The 26,048-nt window shown below is 38.3% G+C and overlaps 1 protein-coding gene across 1 annotated transcript; it reads right to left on the bottom strand.

Moving 5' to 3' along the window:
* Positions 1-23,714: 23,714 nt before the first annotated feature.
* Positions 23,715-25,560, bottom strand: LOC110265539 (uncharacterized). Its single transcript, XM_088496248.1, has 3 exons — positions 25,251-25,560; positions 25,080-25,173; positions 23,715-23,784 (listed from the first exon to the last, which is right to left on the bottom strand). Exons 1-3 carry the CDS (start codon positions 25,558-25,560, stop codon positions 23,715-23,717), a joined length of 474 nt encoding a protein of 157 aa, XP_088352374.1.
* Between the last annotated feature and the right edge of the window lie 488 nt (positions 25,561-26,048).

The raw sequence follows: 26,048 nt of genomic DNA, 5'->3' as shown, positions 1-26,048 counted from the left end.
CTCAATTGGCTAGAGCGTTGTGTCTATGTTCTTATGAATAGTTTCTCCTTTGAGTCTTTCTTTCTAAAATCTTTTCAAAAATAATTTTTCTTTAATTAAATCTTGTGTCAAGTTTTAAGTTTGGTGTTTTCTTGTTAGTTCCTATTTAATTTTTGAAAATTAGTTTTTTCTTTTCTAAAAATTTTAAGTTTGGTGTTTTTTTTTTTATGTTCTTGAGTCCTTTGAGTCTTTGACTTTTTGTTCTCCATGTTCTTGTGAATCTTCAAGGTGTTCTTGAGCCTTTCTTGTGTTTTGATCTTAAAATTTTTAAGTTTGGTGTTCCTTGGTGTTTTTCCTCCAAATTTTCGAAAATTAGGAGCATTAGATCTAAAAATTTTAAGTTTTGTGTCTTTTTATTGTTTTTGTCTTTCCTCATTGAATTCAAAAATATCTTTTTCCTTTATTTTAATTTATTTTTCGAATTTTCCTTTTAAAAATTCAGATTTTATTTTAAAATTTTTTATTTTATCTTATCTTAGTTTTAAAATTTCAAAATTCAAATCTTTTTCAAAAAAAAATTCGTATCTTTTTCAAAATCTTATCTTATCTTATTTCAAATTTCAAATTTCAACTTCCAAATTTCAAAATTCAAATTTCAAAATTCAAATTTCAAAACTTTTTAATATAAATTCCTTATCTTCTCTTACCTAGCTTATCTTATCTTTTGTAATCTCAAATCTTAAAATCAAATCTTTTTCATATCTTTTATTTTATTTTATTTTAATTTATTTTCTTACAAGTATCTTTAATTTTAAGACATATCTTTTTCAAAACTTCCTAACCAAATTCTCTCTCTTCAATTTTTTTCTTTTTTTCGAAAATCCTCACCCACATCTTCTTCAAATCTTTTTAATTAATTAATTTAGTTTTCAATGTTCTTTAATTTATTTTTCTTCAAATTTTCGAAATCATAATCAATCTTTCATTTATTTTCTTTTATTTTATTTTATTTTAATTTCGGTTTTCAAAAAAAAAATTTTTTTTGCAATTCACAACATCTCCCTTTCTCCATCATGGACCTAAGTGGAATTGAACAGTCCAGAAGGACTCTGGGGTCATATGCTAACCCCACTACTGCTTCATATGGGAGCAGTATCTGTATACCCTCCATTGGAGTCAGTAGCTTTGAGTTGAATCCTCAGCTCATTATCATGGTGCAGCAAAGTTGCTAGTATTCCGGTCTTCTACAGGAAAAACCTACAGAGTTTCTTGCACAGTTTTTATAAATTGCTGACACAGTACATGATAAGGAAGTAGATCAGGATGTCTACAGATTATTACTGTTTTTATTTGCTGTAAAAGACCAAGCTAAGAGGTGGTTAAATAACCAACCTAAGGCTAGCATAAGGACTTGGAAACAACAATCAGAAAAATTCCTGAATTAGTACTTCCCTCCAAAACGGATGACACAGCTAAGGCTGGACATCCAAGGCTTTAAACAAGGAGATAATGAATCTCTTTATGATGCCTGGGAGAGATACAGAGAGATGCTAAGAAAATGCCCCTCTGAAATATTTTCAGAATGGGTGCAGTTAGACATCTTCTATTATGGACTTACAGAGAAAGCTCAAATTTCTCTAGATCACTCAACTGCTGGATCTATACACATGAGAAAGAAAATTGAAGAGGCTCAAGAGCATATTGATACAGTTGCCAGAAATCAGCATCTGTACCTAAGCAGTGAATCTTCCATGAAACAAGAGGCTAAAACAGTAACTGCTAAACTCAGTCCTGGAAAACAAATTACTGAATTCAATCAGCAATTAGACTTTCTATCAAAACAGCGGGCCGAATTCAAGGAGATACTACAAGACACAAGAATGGCTAATCTGAATATGGAAGTACAGTTGAAGCAAACAGAACAGCAGTTATCAAAATAAATAACGGAAGAGTGCCAAGCAATTCAATTAAGAAGTGGAAAAACATTAAATACCTCACTTCAAGGCAGCAGGAAGCCAAGAAATGAACAACCTGCTATCCAAAATCCCTCTGAGGACAGTAAGAGTCCAGAGAGGAATAACTCTGGCGTTCAAATGCCAGAAACAGGCAAGGATTTGGCATCAAACGCCCAATGGAAGCTCAGTTCTGGTGTTCCAACACCAGGAATAAGTAAGGAGTTGGCGTCCAACGCCACTCCAGCTTCTAACCCTGGCATTCAAATGCCAGTGAGGGATCAGACCCACACAAGTGCTGATAACAACCCCTCTAAAAAGGCTTCTCCAACCACCTCTGTAGGAAATAAACCTACAGCAACTAAGGTTGAGGAATATAAAGCCAAGATACCTTATCCTCAAAAACTCCGCCAAGAGGAGCAGGATAAGCAATTTGCTCGCTTTGCAGATTATCTCAGGACTCTTGAAATAAAGATTCCATTTGCAGAGGCACTTGAGAAAATACCTTCTTATGCCAAGTTCATGAAAGAGATCTTGAGTCATAAAAAGGATTGGAGAGAAACTGGAAGAGTTCTCCTCACTGAAGAATGCAATGCAGTCATTCTGAAAAGCTTTCCAGAAAAGCTTAAAGATCACGGGAGCTTTCTGATACCATGCACATTAGAGGGTAACTGCACCAAGACAGCTTTATGTGATCTTGGGGCAAGCATCAACCTAATACCTGATGACAAGTCATCTTACCCTAGCTTCACTAGCCTTTTTCTTTGTTTTTATTAGGTTTTATACACTTTATTGCATTCTAAGTAAGTAATTTGGAATGGAAATGCATGACTTCTTTGAATCAAACAACCACCATTTAATTGATGCTAAATCATGAGGTTTAAGTTAAATTTAATTAATGATTTATAAACCTTGTGAATTTGGTGATACTTTGATTGGTTGTTTTGATTAATTGTAGGTGAAGAAAAGAAAAAAAGAAGAAAGTGTGGCCTAAGAAGCATGGCCCAAGGAAGAAAGAAAGTGTAGCAAAGAAAAGTGGGAAGCGTGACTCAATGAAGGAGGGAAGCCACAATGCTCTCTCGAAGAGCTCAATGCTCTCCAAAGGAGCACAACAATGAACAAAGGAGTCCATGCTTCAACGCTCTGCTCCCCTTGTGAGCTTAGCACAATTTGAAGCCAAGAAACAAGGAAAGGAAAAACAATGCTCAGCTCACCAATGGAGCATTATCGGGCATTCATCCAAATAAATTCAAGGAAATTGTTTGCCAAGTGCCACCTCCAAGATTTGAACCCATGACCACAGGGGGGGTAGGGGAGCGCTAATCACAAGGAAAATAAGCCAAGAATTGGCCAAATGCCACTACCAGGATTCGAACTCAGCACCTAGAGGAAGTAAGGATCAAAGGCGCTACATGGAACCCAAGGAAATTGCACCAGCATGCATTCCTCAAGTGTCGAACCAAGGACCTCCCTTGGAAGCCCAATGCTCAGCTCACTTGGAGAGCTGAGCACTACTCATGATGCACCACACACAAGAGTGACACGGGCCAGGGAAATGGAGTGCGCATCATGACAAGGCAAGGAGCACAAGGCGCGCACAAGACATGCACCAAGGCACCTATGCTCAGCTCACCTTGTGAGCTGAGTATTCCCCTGATGCCTTCTCCTAGCAAGGCACGCAACAAGGATCCTCACACTAAGCTTCAATGCTCAGCTCCCCACTTGAGCTGAACATCCCCCTGGAAGCAATTTCTTCATGGGCTGAAAATTGAATTAAAAATCCAACTTAATTCATTTCTTCACCAAATCAAAAGCCCATCCAAATTCCAAAATTCAAGAATAGAAAGTGTATAAAGAGGAGCTAGTTTGATGTAATTAGGACCTCTAGACTTTACTTTGAATTTTTCCTTTTAATTTTCATTTTCATTTGGAGCTTTTACTTTTGAATTTAGATCTTAGAGAATTGGGAAGGAGAATCGATCTCTCTTCTTCCTTGTTCTTGCTTGAGCACTCTTTACTTTTCTTGCTTTGGATCTTGGGTCAAGAATTGAAGAACTTCTATCTCAATATCACCTTGAGATCTCTTGTTTACTTTTTCTGCATAATTGAATTTCAAATTCTGTTTACTATTTCATTCTTTTACTCTTTCTGCAATTTACTTTTCTTTACTTCTGTTGCAATTGTTCTTGTTGGATCAAGGAAGGATTTGAGATCTAGACTTGTTATCTAGTCTCTTCCACCCCTGAGATCTTCAACCATCTTTTACATTGCTGCAAATTAAGCACAAGTCATTTTCTGTTTTTACACTCTTCAAGCATTTTCACTTTTCTGTTGAGATCTACTTCAATTCAATTCATCCTCTACTCTTCTGTTTATTGCAATTTACTTTTGCTTGTTTAAATTTTGCAATCCCATTTCCCAATTCCTTTTATAATTCAAGCAATTTACATTTCTTGCACTTTGAGTTTTAGCCATTTACATTTCTTGCAATCTAAGTTTCTGTAATTTACATTACTTGCACTTTAAGATTCTGCTTCTTTACTTTTCTGCTCTTTAATTTACTACACTTTCCCCTCTCCCTTTACATTTCAAGCAATTTAGTTTCTGCCAATTGCAAACAACTCAACCAATACTTGATTCGCTTGACTAAATTAACCACTAAACTAAAATTGCTCAATCCTTCAATCCCTGTGGGATCGACCTCACTCATGTGAGTTATTATTACTTGATGCGACTCTGTACACTTGCCAGTTAGTTTTAGGTGTTTTGGAAATTTTGTTTTTTCCACAAAAACACCATCAAGTTTTTAGTGCCGTTGCCGGGGATTGAATTAGATTGACAATGATTAAGTGAAGTGAAGATCTAGATCAAGCACTTTTTCTTTTCTATTTCTTTAATTTTTGACTAACACACTAACTGTTTGAATTTTTGCTTAAGCCAATTAACATTTCACTTCAGCAATGGATTGAAGTGTTATTGCCTCTCTGGTATTGTGTAATTCTTATGCTTTGGTTGTATGTCAGGTACAAGGAGAGTTATACCCACTTTTTGTGAACAAGATGAAAGAACTCTTAGGAGGCTAAGAAGAGCTGAAAGAGGGAAGAACATTGTTAGAAAAGAGGAGTCAGAAGAAGAATTCCAAGATACGGAGGAACACCTAACAAATCCACCAAATCCACCAGAAGGAGTAGCCAATAACAACAATAACCAACCACAGAGAAGAGTTCTGGCTTCCTACACATTTGCAAATCCTAGATATTGTGGGAGTAGCATTCTCACCCCAAATGTTAATGCAAATAACTTTGAACTAAAGCCATAACTCATCACCTTGGTTCAAAACAATTGTTCTTATGGAGGAGGACCACTTGAAGACCCTAACCAACACTTGTCCACATTCTTGAGGATTTGTGACACTGTCAAAACCAATGGTGTGCACCCTGACAGTTACAAGCTACTGCTATTTCCATTTTCTCTCAGAGACAAAGCCACTCAATGATTGGAATCCTTCCCAAGAGATAGCATCAACAATTGGGATGATCTAGTAACCAAGTTCCTTGCCAAGTTTTACCCACCTCAAAGAGTTATTAGATTGAAGCCTGAAGTACAAACATTCACACAAATGGATGCTGAACCCTTGTATGAGGCATGGGAACGATACAAAGCTCTAATCAGGAAGTGCCCACCTGGAATGTTCAGTGAATGGGACAGATTGCAGAATTTCTATGAAGGCTTGACATTGAAATCTCAAGAGGCTTTGGATTATTCAGCAGGAGGCTCTTTGCAACTCATGAAAACTGCAAAGGAAGCTCAAAATCTCATTGATATGGTGGCCAACAACCAGTATTTTTTTGCTCACCAAAGGCAACGCCAACCATCACAAAGGAAAGGAGTGATGGAGTTGGAAGCAGTGGACTCAATCCTAGCTCAAAACAAAATGATGCAGCAGCAAATCCAACAACAATTTGAGCAAATGGCCAAGAGGATTGACAATCTTCAAGTTGCATCAGTCAACACAAGCCAACCATCAAACACATGGGGGCAAAATGAAGAAACTCAAGAGGAGCAACAGCAAGAACAAGTCCAGTACATGCATAACCAAAATTCTGGGCCAAATGAAGTCTATGGTGATACTTACAATCCCTCATGGAAGAACCATCCCAACCTCAGATGGGGAGACGATCACAATCAACCTCAACAACCATGGCAATGAAATTCAAACCAAAACAGTTGGAAAAACACAAACCACAATAAGCAGCAAAACAATAACCAAAACACATACAGAAAACCACAAAACACTTACCCCAATTCTAACAATCATCCATCCAATAACCAAGCCCCCAACCAAAATACTTACTCTCAGCCCTCAACACCCCACAATCAACCAATCTCACAAGACTCTCAGAGGATTACCAATTTGGAGCTCTTGATGGATAAAATGATGAAATACCAAGAGATGAGAACAAAAAACCAGGAAGCTTCCATGAAAAATATGGAGAGGCAGATTGGGCAGATTTTCCAGCAAATCGCTACTGAGAGACCTTTAAGTTCACTACCAAGTGATACCATTCCTAATCCAAAAGAGGAGTGCAAAGGAATACAACTAAGGAGTGGAAAGATCCTGGAAAAAAATGAAGAAACAACCAAGAAGCCAAAGAAAAATGACAAGAAGCAAGCTGAAGAAGAGAAAACCAATGATGAGGATGTAACAGCAAGCAAGCAAACTCAGAATCAAGCTCAAGAAAAAGAAGATCAGCCACAAAAATCAAGAAAAGGGAAGGAAGCAATTGAAGAGCCAACCAAGGAACAAAGGCAGGGAGTAAACTTCACACCTCCATTGCCATATCCTCAAAGGTTCAACAAGGAGACTAAGGATCAACACTTTCATAAGTTCCTTGAGACTTTTAAGAAATTGGAGATAAATATCCCCTTAGCTGAGGCACTGGAGCAAATGCCCTTATACGCCAAGTTCCTGAAGGAACTTATCAACAAGAAGAGGAGTTGGCAAGAGAAGGAAACTATACTTCTCACTGAAGAATGTAGTGCTGTGATTCAAGGAGTTATCCCACCAAAGCTCAAAGATCCAGGGAGCTTTGTAGTTTCATGTACCATAGGCAAAATGACCCTAGACAAAGCTCTCTGTGACCTTGGTGCTAGCATCAATCTGATGCCGTTATCAATGATGAGAAAGCTTGCCATAGAGGAACTCAAACCTACCAGGATGTCTTTGGTGATGGCTGACAGATCAATCAAGACACCCAATGGCATTGTGGAAAATCTGTTAGTGAAGGTTGGGGAGTTTATCTTCCCAGCAGACTTCATAATTCTGGACACACTGGAAGAAGGAAACAACTCAATCATCTTGGAAAGGCCATTTTTAGCCACAGCCAGAGCCATTATTGATGTAGAGAAGGGAGAGATGATTTTTAGAGTGCATAATGAGCAAATGGTCATCAATGTCTTTAAATCAATGCAACACCCTCCTGAACAAGAAAATTACATGAAGGTGGACATGATAGAAAGTCTGGTGGAGGAAATGTTAGAAGCCACTTGTCATGAGCAACAGGAAGAAGAAATGGTAGAAATCTCCAATGAAGACAAAGAGAAAGAGAAGCCAAAACAGGAGTTGAAGCCTCTTCTCCCTCACCTCAAATATGTGTTCCTGGGAGAAGAAGAGACCCTACCAGTGGACATTAACTCCTCCTTGAATACGGAAGAAGAAACAAAGCTGATTGAAGTGTTGAAAGCTCACAAAGCAGCCTTGGGTTGGACAATTGACGATATCAAAGGTATTAGCCCAGCCATTTGTATGCATAAAATTTTGCTGGAAGAAGAATCAAAGCCTGTGGTTCAACCCCAAAGAAGGCTCAACCCAGCCATGAAGGAGGTAGTTCAAAAAGAAGTCATGAAGTTGTGGAATGCTGGAATAATTTTCCCAATCTCTGACAGCTCATGGGTGAGCCCGGTTTAAGTTGTACCAAAAAAGGGAGGAATGACGGTCATCACCAATGAGAAGAATGAGTTGATCCCTACTAGGACAGTGACTGGGTGGGGGATGTGCATAGACTATAGAAGATTGAATGATGCCACAAGGAAAGACCATTTCCCTCTCCCATTCATTGATCAGATGTTGGAAAGATTAGCCGGCCATGCCTATTATTGCTTCTTAGATGGGTATTCTGGTTACAATCAAATCGTGGTGGACCCTAAAGATCAAGATAAAACTGCCTTCACATGTCCATTTGGAGTTTTTGCATACAGGAGGATGCCCTTTGTGCTGTGCAACGCCCCAGCCACATTTCAGAGGTGTATGCTTTCCATTTTCTCTGATATGGTTGAAAAATTTTTAGAAGTCTTCATGGATGATTTTTCTGTCTTTGGCAATTCATTTAACACCTGTTTGCATCATTTAACTCCTATTTTGAAAAGATGCCAAGAAACTAACTTGGTCTTAAACTGGGAAAAATGCCATTTCATGGTTCCTGAAGGGATAGTTCTTGGGCATAAAGTGTCATGCAGAGGTATAGAAGTTGATAAAGCTAAAATAGAAATTATTGAAAAACTTCCTATACCCGTTAATGTGAAAGCAGTAAGGAGTTTTCTTGGGCATGCTGGTTTCTACAGAAGGTTCATCAAAGATTTCTCAAAAATAGCAAAGCCATTGAGCAATTTGCTAGTGATTGACAACCCTTTCATCTTTGATGGCAACTGTAAGCATGCCTTTGAAACCTTAAAAAGAAAACTCATCACAGCACCAATCATCACACCCCCTGATTGGAACTTGCCTTTTGAACTTATGTGTGATGCAAGTGACCTTGCCATTGGTGCTGTGTTGGGACAAAAGAAAGATAGATTGCACCATGTCATATATTATGCTAGCAAAGTGTTAAATGAAACACAGAAAAATTATACTACTACAGAGAAAGAACTTTTGGCAATTGTTTATGCATTTGATAAGTTTAGGCAATACTTGATTGGCTCAAACGTTATAGTATACACTGACCATGCCGCTCTCAAGTATTTAATGTCTAAACAGGATTCAAAGCCAAGGCTTATTAGGTGGGTACTGCTGCTTCAAGAGTTTGATATTGAAGTGATAGAAAGAGAAGTGAAAATCAAGTAGCAGATCATCTATCAAGAGTACCACAAGAAGCCTGTCAAGATAGACCACAACAAGTAAATGAGAACTTCCCTGATGAGCACCTGTTCCAAGTTCAACAAACACCTTGGTTTGCTGACATAGCAAATTACAAAGTGGGAAGGAAGATACCTCAAGAATGTTCTAAGCAACAAGTGAAGAAGCTGCTCAATGAAGCAAGGAAGTTCTTGTGGGATGAACCCTTTTTATTCAAGAGGTGCTCTGATGGAATGATTAGGAGGTGTGTCCCTGAAAATGAAATGAAGGACATATTGTGGCATTGTCATGGTTCAGCATACGTTGGACATTTTGGACCAGAGAGAATAGCTGCAAAGGTATTACAAAGCGGCTTCTATTGGCCAACTATCTTCAAAGATGCCAGAGAGTTTGTTCACCAATGCAATGAATGCCAAAGAGCTGGAGGATTAACAAAAAGGAATGAGATTCCTCAAAATTTCATCTTGGAAGTGGAGCTATTTGACCTATGGGGCATCGATTTCATGGGACCTTTTCCCCCTTCTTATTCTTTCAGATACATCTTGGTGGCAGTAGAGTATGTCTCAAAATGGGTGGAAGCCATAGCCACAACCACTTGTGATGCACAAATTGTCCTTCAATTCCTTAAGAAGCATATCTTCACTAGATATGGAGTGCCCAAGGGTCTTGTCAGCGATGGTGGTGGTCACTTCTGCAACAAACAAATGGAGAAACTCCTCCATAAATATGGAGTAATCCATAAAGTAGCCACACCATACCATCCTCAGACTAATGGCCAGGCTGAATTAGCAAGTAGAGAGTTGAAAAGAATTTTAGAAAAAACAGTGGGAAGCACAAGGAAAGATTGGGCCAGGAAGTTAGAAGATGCACTCTGGGCATACAGCACAGCTTTCAAAACTCCCATTGGAAAGTCCCCATTTCAGCTATTATATGGAAAATCTTGTCACATCCCTGTGGAGCTTGAACATAAAGCTTTTTGGGCAACTAAACTCCTCAACCTTGATTCTCAAGCAGCAGGAGAAAAGAGGCTGCTACAACTAAATGAGTTGGATGAGTTTAGACTAGAAGCTTATGAGAATGCTAAGATATACAAGGAGAGAGCTAAGAGGTGGCCTGACAAGAAGATCTCAAAGAAAGAGTTCAAGCCAGGACAGCAAGTGCTCCTGTATAACTCAAGGCTCAAGATCTTCCCTGGCAAGCTCAAGTCCAAATGGACAGGTCCGTATCTAGTAACAAAAGTTTTTTCTTATGGAAGTCTTGAGCTGCTAGATGAAGCTACACAGAGCCACTTCACAGCAAATGGGCATAGAGCAAAGCCTTATTTAGGAGGACAATGGAACAAGGAAAAGGAAGTTCAGTATCTGAACTGAACAAACACAGAGGATGTCAAGCTAGTGACAATAAAAGAGCACTTGTTGGGAGGCAACCCAACCTGAGGTAGTTTTCTTTTCATATCTATTTCAATAAAAAGGTTAATTAGCTTTATCTATATTGCAAAAAGCTAAGTTTGGTGTTGCACACCAAAACAATATAAGGGAGAATGAAGGATTCTAAGTTTGGTGTTCCACCAAAATCCCATCATAAAACATATTCTCACATTTTTCATAATGTTAGCTTCACGCATTTAGATAAACTAGTTAACTATTCTGCTGTTGTCTAGTTATTAGTCTTATTGCTTTTGAAAAAGAAAAAGATTTCACATATAATTTGTTGCATAAGGAACATTGGCAAGGTACTAAGTTTGGTGTTCCCACACCAAAGTAAGTTCAAAAACACACAAATGAGCCTTGCAAATTAACCGGATACCTTAAGGGCTTGAGAAGCAATCCACTTTTGAGGATTATGCAGGAAAATAGCCAACAAATTCAAAGAACACTTGCATTACGACTCAAAAGGAGCAAACAGAAGGAAGAATGAGAAGCTGCAACCCACAGGTTGTATCTATACTTGATTCTTGTTGATATGTAATGATTTAATCCAGAGACTCCTTTATATCTGGCTGGAATGATCATTTGGTTGCAAGTGGAAGTACATGCTGAAGAAAGCTATCTGCATAATTTTGCTTGAAAGTTATCTGCATAATAATTGTCATCATTCATTGACTTGAATACTTTGCTTTGTTTCCCTTGCTGTTTGAATAAAAGAAAGACGTTTGATTTACAAAAGTAATTGTTCAATGTTGCAAAAGTTAGAATGGAAGTTAGTGGTGGTGTGTGTTTGATTTAATTAATAGCTCATAGAAATAAATGCTACAAAATGACTTGTTACTTGAAGCTTAAGCTAGTTTGTTGCTGTGATCCTTTATTTAATGAAAGTCCCTTGAAAATAAACCTAAACAGAAAGAAAAAGAAAAGAAGAAAAGCCATAAGTTGGCAAAGAAACAAACAATAAGGCTAGACACCAATAGCTTGGACCCTAGGACATATGCCTGTGGTGTTTGTGTACTAGGATATGCTTGGACAAGTAAGTTCTAAGGAGTATTTTAAAACTTGGCAACTTAGATCAACTGATTTGGGATTGCCAACTGAAAGTAAACAATAAAGAGCAACCTAGCTACAAAACAGTTAGTTATCCAAAGAGATGCTGGGCATCAATGATCCTAGGAAGAAAAGGTGAGCCATGTGTCTGTGGTCAAGAAATGTTGAGTGAAATTAAGCCAAAGGCCACTATAACATTTGCCACCAAGTCTTTAATAAGTAATAAGCTCTTTATGCAAAAGAAAGAAGAAAAGCTAACAAGGGAAATGAGCAAAAAGTAAGGCATTGTAGCAGCAACCTTGGTGAACCCTTAAGGAAACATTGTTTGTTTTGACAGCAAATAATAAATGAGCTACTTTTGAATCTGCATAAAACCCCATAAGCTAAATTCAACTATCTGCTTAATAAGGACATATATACTTATCTATGTCATTCTATCTTCTCTTTTGTTTGATGCTTGCTTGGGGACAAGCAAGTTTTAAGTTTGGTGTTGTGATGACAAGTCATCTTAGCCTAGCTTCACTAGCCTTTTTCTTTGTTTTTATTAGGTTTTATACACTTTCTTGCATTCTAAGTAAGTAATTTCGAATGGAAATGCATGACTTCTTTGAATCAATCAACCACCATTTAATTGATGCTAAATCATGAGGTTTAAGTTAAATTTAATTAATGATTTACAAACCTTGTGAATTTGGGGATACTTTGATTGGTTGTTTTGATTAAATGTAGGTGAAGAAAAGGAAAAAAAAAAAGAAGAAAGCGTGGCCTAAGAAGCGTGGCCCAAGGAAGAAAGAAAGTGTAGCAAAGAAAAGTGAGAAGCGTGACTCAATGAAGGAGGGAAGCCACAATGCTCTCTCCAAGAGCTCAATGCTCTCCAAAGGAGCACAACAATGAACCAAGGAGGCCATGCTTCAACGCTCTGCTCCCCTTGTGAGCTGAGCACAATTTGAAGCCAAGAAACAAGGAAAGGAAAAACAATGCTCAGCTCACCAAGGGAGCATTATCGGGCATTCATCCAAATAAATTCAAAGAGATTGTTTGCCAAGTGCCTCCTCCAAGATTTGAACCCATGACCAAAGGGGGGGTGGGGGAGCGCTAATCACAAGGAAAATAAGCCAAGAATTGGCCAAATGCCACTACCAGGATTCGAACTCAGCACTTAGAGGAAGTAAGGATCAAAGGCGCTACATGGAACCCAAGGAAATTGCACCAGCATGCATTCCTCAAGTGTCGAACCAAGGACCTCCCTTGGAAGCCCCAATGCTCAGCTCACTTGGAGAGCTGAGCGCTACTCATGATGCACCACACACAAGCATGACACGGGCCAGGGAAATGGAGCGCGCATCATGACAAGGCAAGGAGCACAAGGCCACAAGACATGCACCAAGGCACCAATGCTCAGCTCACCTTGTGAGCTGAGCATTCCCCTGATGCCTTCTCCCAGCAAGGCACGCAACAAGGATCGTCACACTAAGCTTCAATGCTCAGCTCTCCACTTGAGCTGAGCATCCCCCTGGAAGCAATTTCTTCATGGGCTGAAAATTGAAAGTGTATAAATAGGAGCTAGTTTGATGTAATTAGGACCTCTAGACTTTACTTTGAATTTTTCCTTTTAATTTTCATTTTCATTTGGAGCTTTTACTTTTGAATTTAGATCTTAGAGAATTGGGAAGGAGAATTGATATCTCTTCTTCCTTGTTCTTGCTTGAGCACTCTTTACTTTTCTTGCTTTGGATCTTGGGTCAAGAATTGAAGAACTTCTGTTTCAATCTCACCTTGAGATCTCTTGTTTACTTTTTCTGCATAATTGAACTTCAAATTCTGTTTACTATTTCATTCTTCTACTCTTTCTACAATTTACTTTTCTTTACTTCCGTTGCAATTGTTCTTGTTGGATCAAGGAAGGATTTGAGATCTAGACTTGTTATCTAGTCTCTTCCACCCCTGAGATCTTCAACCATCTTTTACATTGCTGCAAATTAAGCACAAGTCATTTTCTATTTTTACACTCTTCAAGCATTTTCACTTTTCTGTTGAGATCTACTTCAATTCAATTCATCCTCTACTCTTCTGTTTATTGCAATTTACTTTTGCTTGTTTAAATTCTGCAATCCCATTTCCCAATTCCTTTTATAATTCAAGCAATTTACATTTCTTGCACTTTAAGTTTCAGCCATTTACATTTCTTGCAATCTAGGTTTCTGCACTTTACATTACTTGCACTTTAAGATTCTGCTTCTTTACTTTCCTGCTCTTTAATTTACTGCACTTTCCCCTCTCCCTTAATATTTCAAGCAATTTAGTTTCTGCCAATTGCAAACAACTTAACCAATACTTGATTCGCTTGACTAAATCAACCACTAAACTAAAATTGCTAAATCCTTCAATCCTATGGGATCGACCTCACTCATGTGAGTTATTATTACTTGATGCGACCCGGTACACTTGCCAGTTAGTTTTAGGTGTTTTGGAAATTTCGTTTTTTCCACAAAAACACCATCAATATCTGCATCCACTATCAGAAAGCTTGGTTTAACTGAAGAAGTTAAACCAACCCAGATATGTCTCCAACTTGCTGATGACTCCATTAAATACCCATCAGGCATGATTGAGGACATGATTGTCAGGGTTGGGCCATTCGCCTTTCCTACTGACTTTGTAGTGCTGGAAATGGAGGAGCACAAGAGTGCTACTCTCATTCTAGGAAGACCTTTCCTAGCAACTGGACGAACTCTCATTGATGTCCAAAAGGGGAAAGTAACCCTGAGAGTCAATGAGGATGAGTTTAAGTTGAATGCTGTCAAGGCCATGCAGCATCCAGACACACCAAAAGACTGCATGAAAGTTGATCTCATTGACTCTTTGGTAGAGGATGTCAACATGACTGAGAGTCTCGAATCAGAGCTGGAAGACATCTTTAAAGATGTTCAGCCTGATTTGGAGGGTTCAGAGGAATTGAAAGAGTCTCTGAGACTTCCTCAGGAAGAGGAGAAACCTCCTAAACCCGAGCTCAAACCTTTACCACCATCCCTGAAATATGTATTTCTGGGAGAAGGTTACACTTTTTCAGTGATCATAAGCTCTGCTTTAAATCCACTGGAAGAGAAAGCACTAATTCAAGTGCTAAGGACACACATGACAGCTCTTGGGTGGTCCATAAGTGACCTTAAGGGCATAAGCCCAGCTAGATGCATGCACAAAATCCTATTGGAAGATGATGCTAAGCCAGTGGTTCAACCACAGAGCCGGCTAAATCCAGCCATGAAGGAAGTGGTGCAGAAAGAGGTCACCAAATTACTAGAGGCTGGGATTATTTATCCTATTTCTGATAGCCCCTGGGTGAGCCCTGTTCAAGTTGTTCCCAAGATGGGAGGCATGACAGTGGTTCATAATGAAAAAAATGAACTGGTTCCTACAAGAACAGTTACAGGGTGGCACATGTGTATTGACTATAGAAGGCTCAACACAGCCACAGGAAAGGATCATTTTCCTTTACCATTCATAGACCAGATGCTAGAGAGACTAGCAGGTCATGAATATTATTGCTTTTTGGATGGCTATTCAGGTTACAACCAGATTGCAGTAGATCCTCAGGACCAAGAGAAAACAGCATTCACATGTCCTTCTGGAGTATTTGCTTACAGAAGAATGCCTTTTGGTCTGTGTAATACACTGCAACCTTTCAGAGGTGGAGACTCATTTAGCTCCTGTCTTGATCACCTGACACTGGTTTTGAAAAGATGCCAAGAGACTAACCTGGTTTTAAACTGGGAAAAATGTCACTTTATGGTGACTGAAGGGATTGTCCTTGGGCACAAGATTTCGAACAAGGGAATAGAGGTGGATCAAGCTAAAGTGGAAGTAATTGAAAAATTACCACCAGCTGCCAATGTTGAGGCAATCAGAAGCTTTCTGGGGAATGCAAGATTCTATAGGAGGGTTATAAAGGATTTTTCAAAAATTGCAAAACCTCTGAGCAATCTACTAACTGCTGACATGCCATTTGTGTTTGACACAGAGTGTCTATAGGCGTTTGAAACTCTGAAAGCTAAGCTGGTCACAGCACCAGTTATTTCTGCACTAGACTGGACATTACCATTTAAACTAATGTGTGATGCCAGTGACCATGCCATTGGTGCAGTACTGGGACAGAGGCATAACAAGCTTCTGCATGTCATTTATTATGCTAGCCGCATTTTAAATGATGCCCAGAAAAATTACACAACCACAGAAAAAGAATTGCTTGCAGTAGTTTATGCCATTGACAAGTTTAGATCATACTTAGTAGGATCAAAAGTGATTGTGTATACTGACCATGCTGCTCTTAAATATCTACTCACAAAGCAGGATTCAAAACCCAGGCTCATAAGATGGGTGTTGCTTCTGCAAGAGTTTGATATAGAAATAAGAGACAGAAAAGGGACAGAGAACCAAGTGGCTGATCATCTGTCAGATAGAGCCAGTATAAGGGACGTCCTTTCCCTCTATTGAGATCTCTGAAACCTTTCCGGATGAGCATTTGTTTGCCATTCAGGAAACACCATGGTTTGCAGACATTGCAAACTATAAAGCTGCAAGGTTCATACCCAAAGAGTACAGCAGGCGACAAAAGAAAAAATTAATCACTGATGCAAAGTACTACTTGTGGGATGAACCATATCTCTTTAAGAGATGTGCAGACGGAATAATCCGTAGGTGTGTGCCTAGAGAAAAAGCACAGACGATCCTATGGCATTGTCATGGATCACAATATGGAGGACATTTCGGAGGTGAGCGAACAGCTACAAAAGTCCTCCAATGTGGCTTCTACTGGCCCACTCTCTATAAAGACTCCCGAGAGTTTGTGCGTAATTGTGATAGCTGCCATAGAGCTGGTAATCTGCCTCATAGTTACGCCATGCCTCAGCAAGGGATCTTTGAGATTGAGTTGTTTGATGTTTGGGGAATTGACTTCATGGGGTCTTTCCCAACATCATACTCAAACACTTATATTATGGTGGCAGTCGACTATGTATCCAAATGGGTATAGGCCATTGCCACACCCACTAATGATACTAAGACAGTGTTGAAGTTCCTTCAGAAACATATCTTTAGCAGGTTTGGTGTCCCTAGAGCACTAATTAGTGATGGGGGCACTCACTTCTGCAACAAACAGCTTTACTCTGCTATGGTCCGGTATGGAATTAGCCACAAGGTGGTAACTCCATATCATCCACAGACAAATGGGCAAGCTGAAGTTTCTAACAGAGAACTAAAAAGAATCCTGGAACGGACTGTAAGTACCCGTAGAAAAGGATTGGGCAAGAAGCTTGGATGATGCTCTGTGGGCTTACAGAACAGCATTCAAGACTCCTATAGGGACCTCTCCATACCAGCTTGTGTATGGTAAGGCCTGTCATCTGCCCGTGGAACTGGAGCATAAGGCCTACTGGGCAACCAGATTCCTAAACTTTGATGCCAAATTAGCTGGAGAAAAAAGATTGCTCCAGCTGAATGAGCTAGAGAAATTCAGATTCACTGCTTTCGAAAATGCCAAGCTTTACAAAGAGAAAGCAAAAAGGTGGCATGACAGAAAGCTGTCATCTAGATTCTTTGAACCCGGACAGAAAGTTCTATTGTTTAACTCTAGCCTCAGGCTATTTCCCGGGAAATTGAAATCCCGGTGGAGGGGACCATATGTGATTACAAGTGTGTCACCATATGGCTATGTGGAGCTTCAAGACATTGATTCTGATAAGAAGTTCATTGTTAATGGACAGAGAATCAAGCATTATCTTGAAGGCAATGTTGAGCAAGAGTGCTCAAGGCTGAGGCTAGATTAAAAGCTCAGCAAGGTCCAGCTAAAGACAATAAAGAAGCGCTTATTGGGAGGCAACCCAATGTTATTTAACTATATCTCTTTATTTTCTATTGCTATTTTATGTTTTTCTTTGGTTGATGATCATGTGAAGTCACAAAAACAACTGAAAAATCAAAAACAGAATGAAAAACAGCATTAAAAATTGCACACCCTAGAGGAGGAACAGTCTGGCGTTTAAACGCCAGAAACAAGCATCTGTCTGGCGTTTAACGCCAGAAACAGGCACCAAGCTGGCGTTTAATGCCAGAAGCAAGCATCTACCTGGCGTTAAACGCTAGAAACAAGCTACATTTGGGCGTTTAACGCCAGAAACAGGCAGCAGTCTGGCGTTAAACACTAGGATTGCATAGCAAGGGCGTTTTACACGCCTAATTGGAGCAGGGATGTTAAGTCCTTAACCCCACTGGATCTGTGGACCCCACAGGATCCCCACATCTTCTTCTCTCCTTATTACACCTTTCCATAACACTCTTCCCCAAATTAACCTCCACCGATCACCTCTATTACTCCTCCAAAACCATCATACAACCCACCTTCACCCCTTGGCCGAAACCAACTCTCTCTCCCTCTCCTCCATTCCTCTTCTTCTTCTACTTCTTTCTCTCTTCTTTTGCTCGGGGACGAGCAAACATTTTAAGTTTGGTGTGGTAAAAAGCATTGCTTTTTATTTTTCCATAACCATTCATGGCACCAAAGGCCAGAGAAACCTCTAGAAAGAGGAAAGGGAAGGCAATTGCTTCCACCTCTGAGTCATGGAAGATGGAGAGATTCATCTCTAAGGTCCATCAAGACCACTTCTATGAAGTTGTGGCCAAGAAGAAAGTGATCCCTGAGGTTCCTTTCAAACTCAAAAAGAATGAGTATCCGGAGATCCGACTTGAGATCCAAAGAAGAGGTTGGGAAGTCCTCACCAACCCCATTCAACAAGTCGGGATCTTAATGGTTCAAGAGTTCTATGCAAACGCATGGGTCACTAGAAACCATGATCAAAGTGTGAACCCAAACCCAAAGAATTGGCTCACCATGGTTCGAGGGAAATACTTAGATTTCAGTCCGGAAAATGTAAGGTTGGCGTTCAACCTACCAATGATGGAAAAGAACGCACGCCCCTACACTAGAAGAGTCAACTTTGATCAAAGGTTGGACCAAGTCCTCATGGACATATGTGTGGAAGGAGCTCAATGGAAAATTGACTCAAAAGGTAAGCCGGTTCAACTAAGAAGGCTTGACCTCAAACCAGTAGCTAGAGGATGGTTGGAGTTCATTCAACGCTCAATTATTCCTACTAGCAACCGGTCGGAAGTTACTATAGACCGGGCCATCATGATCCATAGCATCATGATTGGGGAGAAACTGGAAGTTCATGAGATTATACCTCAAGAACTCTACAAGGTGGCTGACAAGTCATCCAACTTGGCAAGGTTAGCCTTTCCTCACCTCATTTGCCACCTCTACAATTCGGCTGGGATTGACATAGAGGGAGACATCCTCATTGAAGAGGACAAGCCCATCACTAAGAAAAGGATGAAGCAAAAGAGAGCATGGACCTCAACATGAGCATGAGGATATTCCTCACCATGAAATCCCTGAGATGCCGCAAGGGATGCACTTTCCTCCACAAAACTATTGGGAACAAATCAACACTTCCCTAGGTGAATTAAGTTCCAACATGGGACAACTAAGGATGGAGCACCAAGAGCATTCCATCATCCTCCATGAAATTAGAGAAGATCAAAGAGCTATGAGGGAGGAACAACAAAGACAAGGAAGAGACATAGAGGAGCTCAAAAGCACCATTGGTTCTTCAAGAAGAGGAAGACGCCACCCTCACTAAGGTGGACTCATTCCTTAATCTCTTTGTCTATTTATTTTACTGTTTTTCGTTTATTATGCTTTATGTTTATGTCTTCATGATCATTAGTATTTAAATATTTATGCCTTAAAGTTATGAATGTCCTATGAATCCATCACCTCTCTTAAATGAAAAATATTTTAATTACAAAAGAACAAGAAGTACATGGTTTCAAATTCATCCTTGAAACTAGTTTAATTATCTTGATGTGGTGACAATACTTTTTGTTTTCTGAATGAATGCCTGAATAATGCATATGTCTTTTGAAGTTGTTGTTTAAGAATGTTAAATATGTTGGCTCTTGAAAGAATGATGATAAGGAGAAATGTTATTTGATAATCTGAAAAATCAAAAAATTGATTCTTGAAGCAAGAAAAAGTAGTGAATACAGAAAGCTTGCGAAAAAAAATACAAAAAAAATAGAAAGAAAAAGGAAAAGCAAGTAGAAAAAGCCAAAAGCTCTTAAAACCAAAAGGCAAGAGCAAAAAGCAAATAGCCCTTAATACCAAAAGGCAAGGGTAATAAAAAGGATCCCAAGGCTTTGAACATCAGTGGATAGGAGGGCCTAAAGGAATAAAATCCTGGCCTAAGCGGCTAAACCAAGCTGTCCCTAACCTTGTGCTTGTGGTGTGAAGGTGTCAAGTGAAAACTTGAGACTGACACTACAAGAAAAACACCCATTCAAGTACACTTGAAAAGTGTAGCCAAAAGTGAAAAAAAATGATGCCTTAGGCTACGGCTACGCTTTTTGGGCTACGGCTACGCTTTTTGGGGTGATTCCTATTCGGCCGTTGCCTATTCTCAAAGGCTACGCTTTTCTGCACCAAGGGCTACGCTTTTGGCATTTGGGAATAGGCTACGCTTTTCAAGTGATGCTATCTAGGACCAAAGGCTACGCTTTTCAGCTTTCATTTTTCCAGAATAGGCTACACTTTTCAACGCTACTGCATCACTTGTAAAGCGTAGCCAGATTGTATACCATAGCTACTTTTTATAAGCGTAGCCTTAGGTCCCTTATTATTTTTTTTAATTTTCTGTATAACCATAGCTACTCTATAAAAGTGTAGCCTTAGGTCCCTCATTGTTTTTTTATTTTTTTTTATTTTCTGTATGTATATAATATTCTAATAATTTTTTATACAACATAATATTTAATAATATTATTACATATATAATTCTACATTTTTAATTAAATGAGTTAAATATTATAAAATAAAATTAAACACATAATTATACTAAATAATTTCTTTAAACAATAAAAATTATCCTTACATAATTCAAAGGCATAATCTTAAGAAGCAATTAACAATCAAAATATAACTTAAGATAATTTAAGTCACATAAAACTTGTATCACATCAATTAAAATGCAAAGTTTACACTCTATATCCGACAAGAGCTTAACAAACAGAAAATCGCCAATCTTCTAATCTTGGCATAATGACTAAAAAATCTTCTGAAGCGCCTTCAGATTCTTCTCAAACACATCTTTTTCATGCTGATCTTCGTCACCATCAAGAAAACTCTTGGCCTTAACAATTGTATCGGTGTTCATTTCCTTGTTCATTCCTAGCGGGGCTGCTACAAAAATACATGCACTTCTAAGAAGTTTAAACAACAAAATTCTTCTAAAGGTGCACAAAAGAAGTGTAAATAGAAATTAACTAAATCAAAATAGTAAGATCACAAACTGAGTTGAAATACTAAAATATATATGATCATCATACTAATTGCTGAATAAATGGACAAAGAAAAAGAAATTAATTGCTGAATATACCATTACCTATCTTCACTCCAAACAGCTTGAACTTTACTGCCAATAGGATATTTATCACCCAAACCAATCCCAGCATTATTTACCAAACAACTATAACAGTTACTCACCTTGAACAAAACTAAAAGCATTCTAATAGCTCGTTACCTATCAAAAGTAGTAAGCACTTTGATTTAGCAGATTTGATATTTCAGATAAATAAGATACAATACCACAGTATCTATTTGATTGATTACTTACTTTTTCTCTTCTCAGCTTGTTAGTTTTTTATTATTCTCATTAAAGCTGAATGCTAAATTCCCAAAATCATGCCAATCAACTTAATTTCAAGTGGGAAAAACGGCATTGCTTCAAAGAGTAAAGTGAGAATTATCAACCTAAATTGTAAAATTAAAAATGAATTGAGACAGATATATCAATTTTGTACCAATATCCCCAATGCAATTGACGGACCAAACATGAATCCCCTCGCTTAATCTATTTATGGCGAATCAGAACCCAAAACACAATTCAAGAATACATCAAGTTACACAAGTAAATTGAAGCAAAAGGCTTAAAAAATTGAAGACAAATTAATGAATAAAACTTCATAAACTAGTGCATTAACAAGAAACTTTTTCACCTCCAAATTTTGAGAAATACAGTGCTGCTTACCTCTGGAATGGGCTGTCGGATTACATTTTCCACGGCAACACCAATTAAAATCCTCCAAGTGATCTTGCACTACATATTGAAGACTAATAATAAGAATTAAAGGTATTTCAAAACTCAAATGCCCCTGCACTGTTTTGAATTCCATTAATACAAATTACATAATAAGAATAGGAACTCTATAGCACAAATTCAATTGTACACAATAGAAGAACAAAAAAGCTCTGCCCCTAATGCAGTAATAAAATTTGAATGATGTGATGGTTGGCAGGCTTAGCTTTGGGATTGCAATGATCTTATTGATAACTGCCACAAGCATGAGTAAGAGGCAGCCTTATAGGATAGGTTGGTTGAATGGTGAATACTACCTAGTCAAAAGGGGTGTTTATGCCGGCTCAACCATATTGATCCTAGTAACCGTAGGTTCGGTAATTGGTTCGGTTTTGTTAACCATAAAGGCCAATCAAACAGAACAAGATTGCAAAATACATGGACAAACAGGTTGAGGAAGAATTGATCATCCAATTATTATACTTAGAAAGATCCCTTACAAGTTGCTAAGGTAAAAATCCAAGTTCACATTCCAAAGACATGCTTTCAAAGGAATACTAATATTATAATAATAGTTGTTCATTAAAAAGGGTTGCCACATCCAATTAAGATGAGTAAACATGCTTGTATAAAAATTTAAGTGCTGTATAAATTTAAGTACAAAAATATTATAATAATAGTTGTTATTATCACAAAAAGGAATTGATTCCCATAACCAGTCATATGCCTAGTCCCCCAAAGATGCATAAAGTGCTGCAGCTAAATTTAAGTATAAAAATACGCATACAAACACACATGGTATAATAATAGTAACTGAGCATTGTCATATGAATTGCAAGTACCAGAAAAATTTCATCTCCAGTGGCATATCTCCCTGCATGATCTTTCAGTAGCTTTTCAAGTGCTGAAAATAATGAAAAATATGCAACATTTAATTAAGGCAAGAAAAAAAAATCACTTAAATGAATAATTGGTTTGGAAGTAACAAACCAGAATATATCTTAATGGTATTCAGTGAAGTGTCACCTGTGAAGCCCTTTCTAATGACACTTTGTGCCCAAGGAAGTTTTTCATGAAGGCCAACCTTTTTTCTCAATGACGTTATTCTGCAAAATAATATGTGCAACCTGTGGAGAGTGGATAAGATGATTAGAAAGCCGAGTAACAAAAAGGACTAGAGCTTAAGATTATGCAGCAGGTGTACCTGAAAATTGAGTGCTCTTTTGGGAACGTCATGAGGTAGCAAAGGGTATTGAGGATACTTATCGTCCAAATACTGCATACATAGAGAACATGAATAATTGAATACAAATAAGAATATATAAGAGAAACAGGGAAATTAAAATCATGAGTTGGAGGACCAACCATAATAATGGCTAAGGATTCAGCAAGAACAAAATCTCCATCCACCAGAATAGGAATTAAAGCAAGAGGATTCAACTTGAGGAACTCTAATGGTTGTTTAAACAAGGCAATTTAACAATACATGTAACAGAAATAAATACAGAGCATAGGTTTAGAACAAACCGGGGTCAGATTTGGAGGAAAAGCAAAAAGAATAGCAATCCAATGCAGCAACCAGCAGGGGAAAGAATGTTAATGCTACCAGCTAAAGATCCTTCACTCTTTGGAAAATCAAGTTCTTCCTCAACGAGAAAATGAAAAGGACAAAAAAAAGAAAACAGAGAAGGAAGAAAACCGACAAACACAAGATCCATTAAGCTTGCGCTAGTTGAGTCAGACAGCACAACAGAAATTGAAGTAGAGTACTGAACAAGCACCCATTCTTTAAGCTTGACAGAGCACATGTGAGCAAGGAGAAAGTAAGTATCCAACTGCCTCTGTAATTTGAAGCTAATAACACAAAATAATGTCCTTAGTGAGAAGCAAAGAAACTAATCAAAGAAAATATTAGAATATATCTACCCAATCTTCAGCACTTAACTGTCGAAGTTATTGCACCAGGATATAAATTGGCTTCAGCACTTCAGTTAATTATCTGCATTAACCCTTCATAGAACTTCATCATACATATTTTGAATTTATATCTCATTTTCATGAAAATGTCACATTATGTTTTATTAGAAAATTTGCAGAAAAGGAGGAAAAAATGCAATGATTCCTCCAATGCATGAAACTTCATAAAGAGAGGTTATCTGAGCAATAGTAGAGAGGTTATCTACATGTTGATACAATAGTCAAAGGTACAAAAAACTGCATTGTAGATTATATCAATTTAATTAAATACCATAACAATCATTAGAAAAACAAGTTGCTATTTTCTTCTCATCCACATAGAGAAGCACCTACTTGAAATGAAATCACATTCGCTATAGAAAATTAAATAAATGCAAATCAAACCTGAGAATGACTCCAATCTCTTAACTCACAGCAGCCTCCACATCATAAAGCAACAATAAAAATCATTGAGAGATTCAAAATTACAATAAATCCTGCCACAAAGTATACTAGTAAAAAGGTTTTCTTTTAGTCACAATTTAATATACCCTTCCCAATTCCCAAAGACGCTCTTCCTATAAGAAATATACTAGCAAATTCAAAGTTAAAAAGTTACTCAATAATCCTTGAAGACAACTCTAAAATTGGAACCAAAACTCCAACTCTGTTTGGCACTAAGGAATCAACTTGCTTTACTTGTAATCAAGTATTTTTTATAGCTGTCTTGTGCAAAAAATTTAAATTAAAATAAGGTAGATACATAGCTTAAATCAGTAGCTACAATGCAACTAAAAGAAAGAGTAATGCTAAACCTCAGAATCAAAAACACCAGAAAAGATGAAGCTCAAACATGTTCCAGTTATTCCATTCCAGCACAAGGGCATGTGAACCCTCTAATGCACTTGTCTCATAAATTAGCACAACATGGCTGCAAAGTTATCTTGCAAGAAAATATGCAAGAGCTCATTGATGATGGAATCATGGATACCAATGGTAAGAGTTATAATTTTCACTCTTTACTCAACTTTACAATTTTGGATAAATCATGAAAAATACTCATGCTAAATTTCATAGAATCTACAGAACATTGAGAACATTAGATCAGTGTAATAAATCAAGAGAGTAAAGAAAGCATAGTGGATTGGCAAAGTTAGCAAAAGCAAATGATTCCAAACCAGCTAACATGCTCTTATCCATGATTCAATTCAATTCAACTCAACCTAGTGTTCTTCATTCACATTAATCATATATGATCTGTTAAACACGATTTTACAATGAAATAATATGTTGAACTTATTATGGCGAGATATATGATCTGGTATTAATCAACCCAATTAATTAGCAGATGGATCAAAATCGAATTGAGAAAACTAATCCAAATAGAAACCGGAACCTGAAGAAGAGGTCTGGGGAGATTGCAGCAGAACTTTTCAAAAGAGAGAAATGAATCCGCACCCTTGGCGTCGAAAACGGCACCGATGAAACACCTGCAGAGACTTTGAAATTGAAATTGAAATGAGAATGAAATGAAAGTTGGAGAGAGAGAGGGGTTGGGAGTATGAACAGGAAGTAATCGTAGAAGCCGAAAGTGAGGACAGGAGCACGGCAAGCCCTAGCAGCGGCGGCGGCTTCAATTGACCCCAGGAGCGACGACAGTGCACGGCGGAACAACCTCCTCTCTCGCGTCGCGTCTTCGTCCTCTCTCTCCATCTCGTCTGCGAATCATCTTTCTCTCTCTCCTCCGGACTCCCTCCTCCACGATGGTGATGGCGGCGGCTGCAGCGGTGTTGCAGCGGTGACCCCCTCTCACTCTCTGGTCTCTCGCTCGCGCTCTCATCTCTGTCTTCCTCCTCTCCTCCCTCTGGTTCCCTCATTCTGAATCTGGGTGTGTGTGTGTGAAAGGGTGTGTGGCGAAGGTGAGCTTTGGAGGCAGGCAGGGTTTCTACTTCGCGATGGTGACTTTGGAGGGAATGGGGGGTGACGAGGGTTTACGAAAGTGGATGAAGGTGCTTTGGAGGTGAGTGAGATTTGGAGGGAATGGACCAAAATTTTACTAAGTGTCATCAGTTTGCTTTCAGGAGAAAGAGGAAAAAAATTTACTAAGGGTTAAGTTTTTTGCTCTAGATACATTAGGCATCATTTTTAAAACGCACCCAAAACTTAATAAATAGGCTACTCTTTAAAAGCGTCTCCTTTGATACGAAAAGTGAACCTATAGATATCAACCTACGGCTACGCTTTATAAGTGATTTCTATAATACCTAAGGCTACGCTTTTTAAACGATGCCGCATTTGTGTATCCTTTTCTCTTATAAAAAGGCAACACGGAGAAAAGCGTAGCCTATTCTACACTTTTCAAATG

The sequence above is a fragment of the Arachis ipaensis genome, chromosome B8, assembly GCF_059453495.1.
Source record: "Arachis ipaensis isolate K30076 ecotype BB chromosome B8, ASM5945349v1, whole genome shotgun sequence".
Taxonomy (NCBI): Eukaryota; Viridiplantae; Streptophyta; class Magnoliopsida; order Fabales; family Fabaceae; genus Arachis; species Arachis ipaensis.
This window is presented reverse-complemented; position numbering and strand designations above follow the sequence as displayed.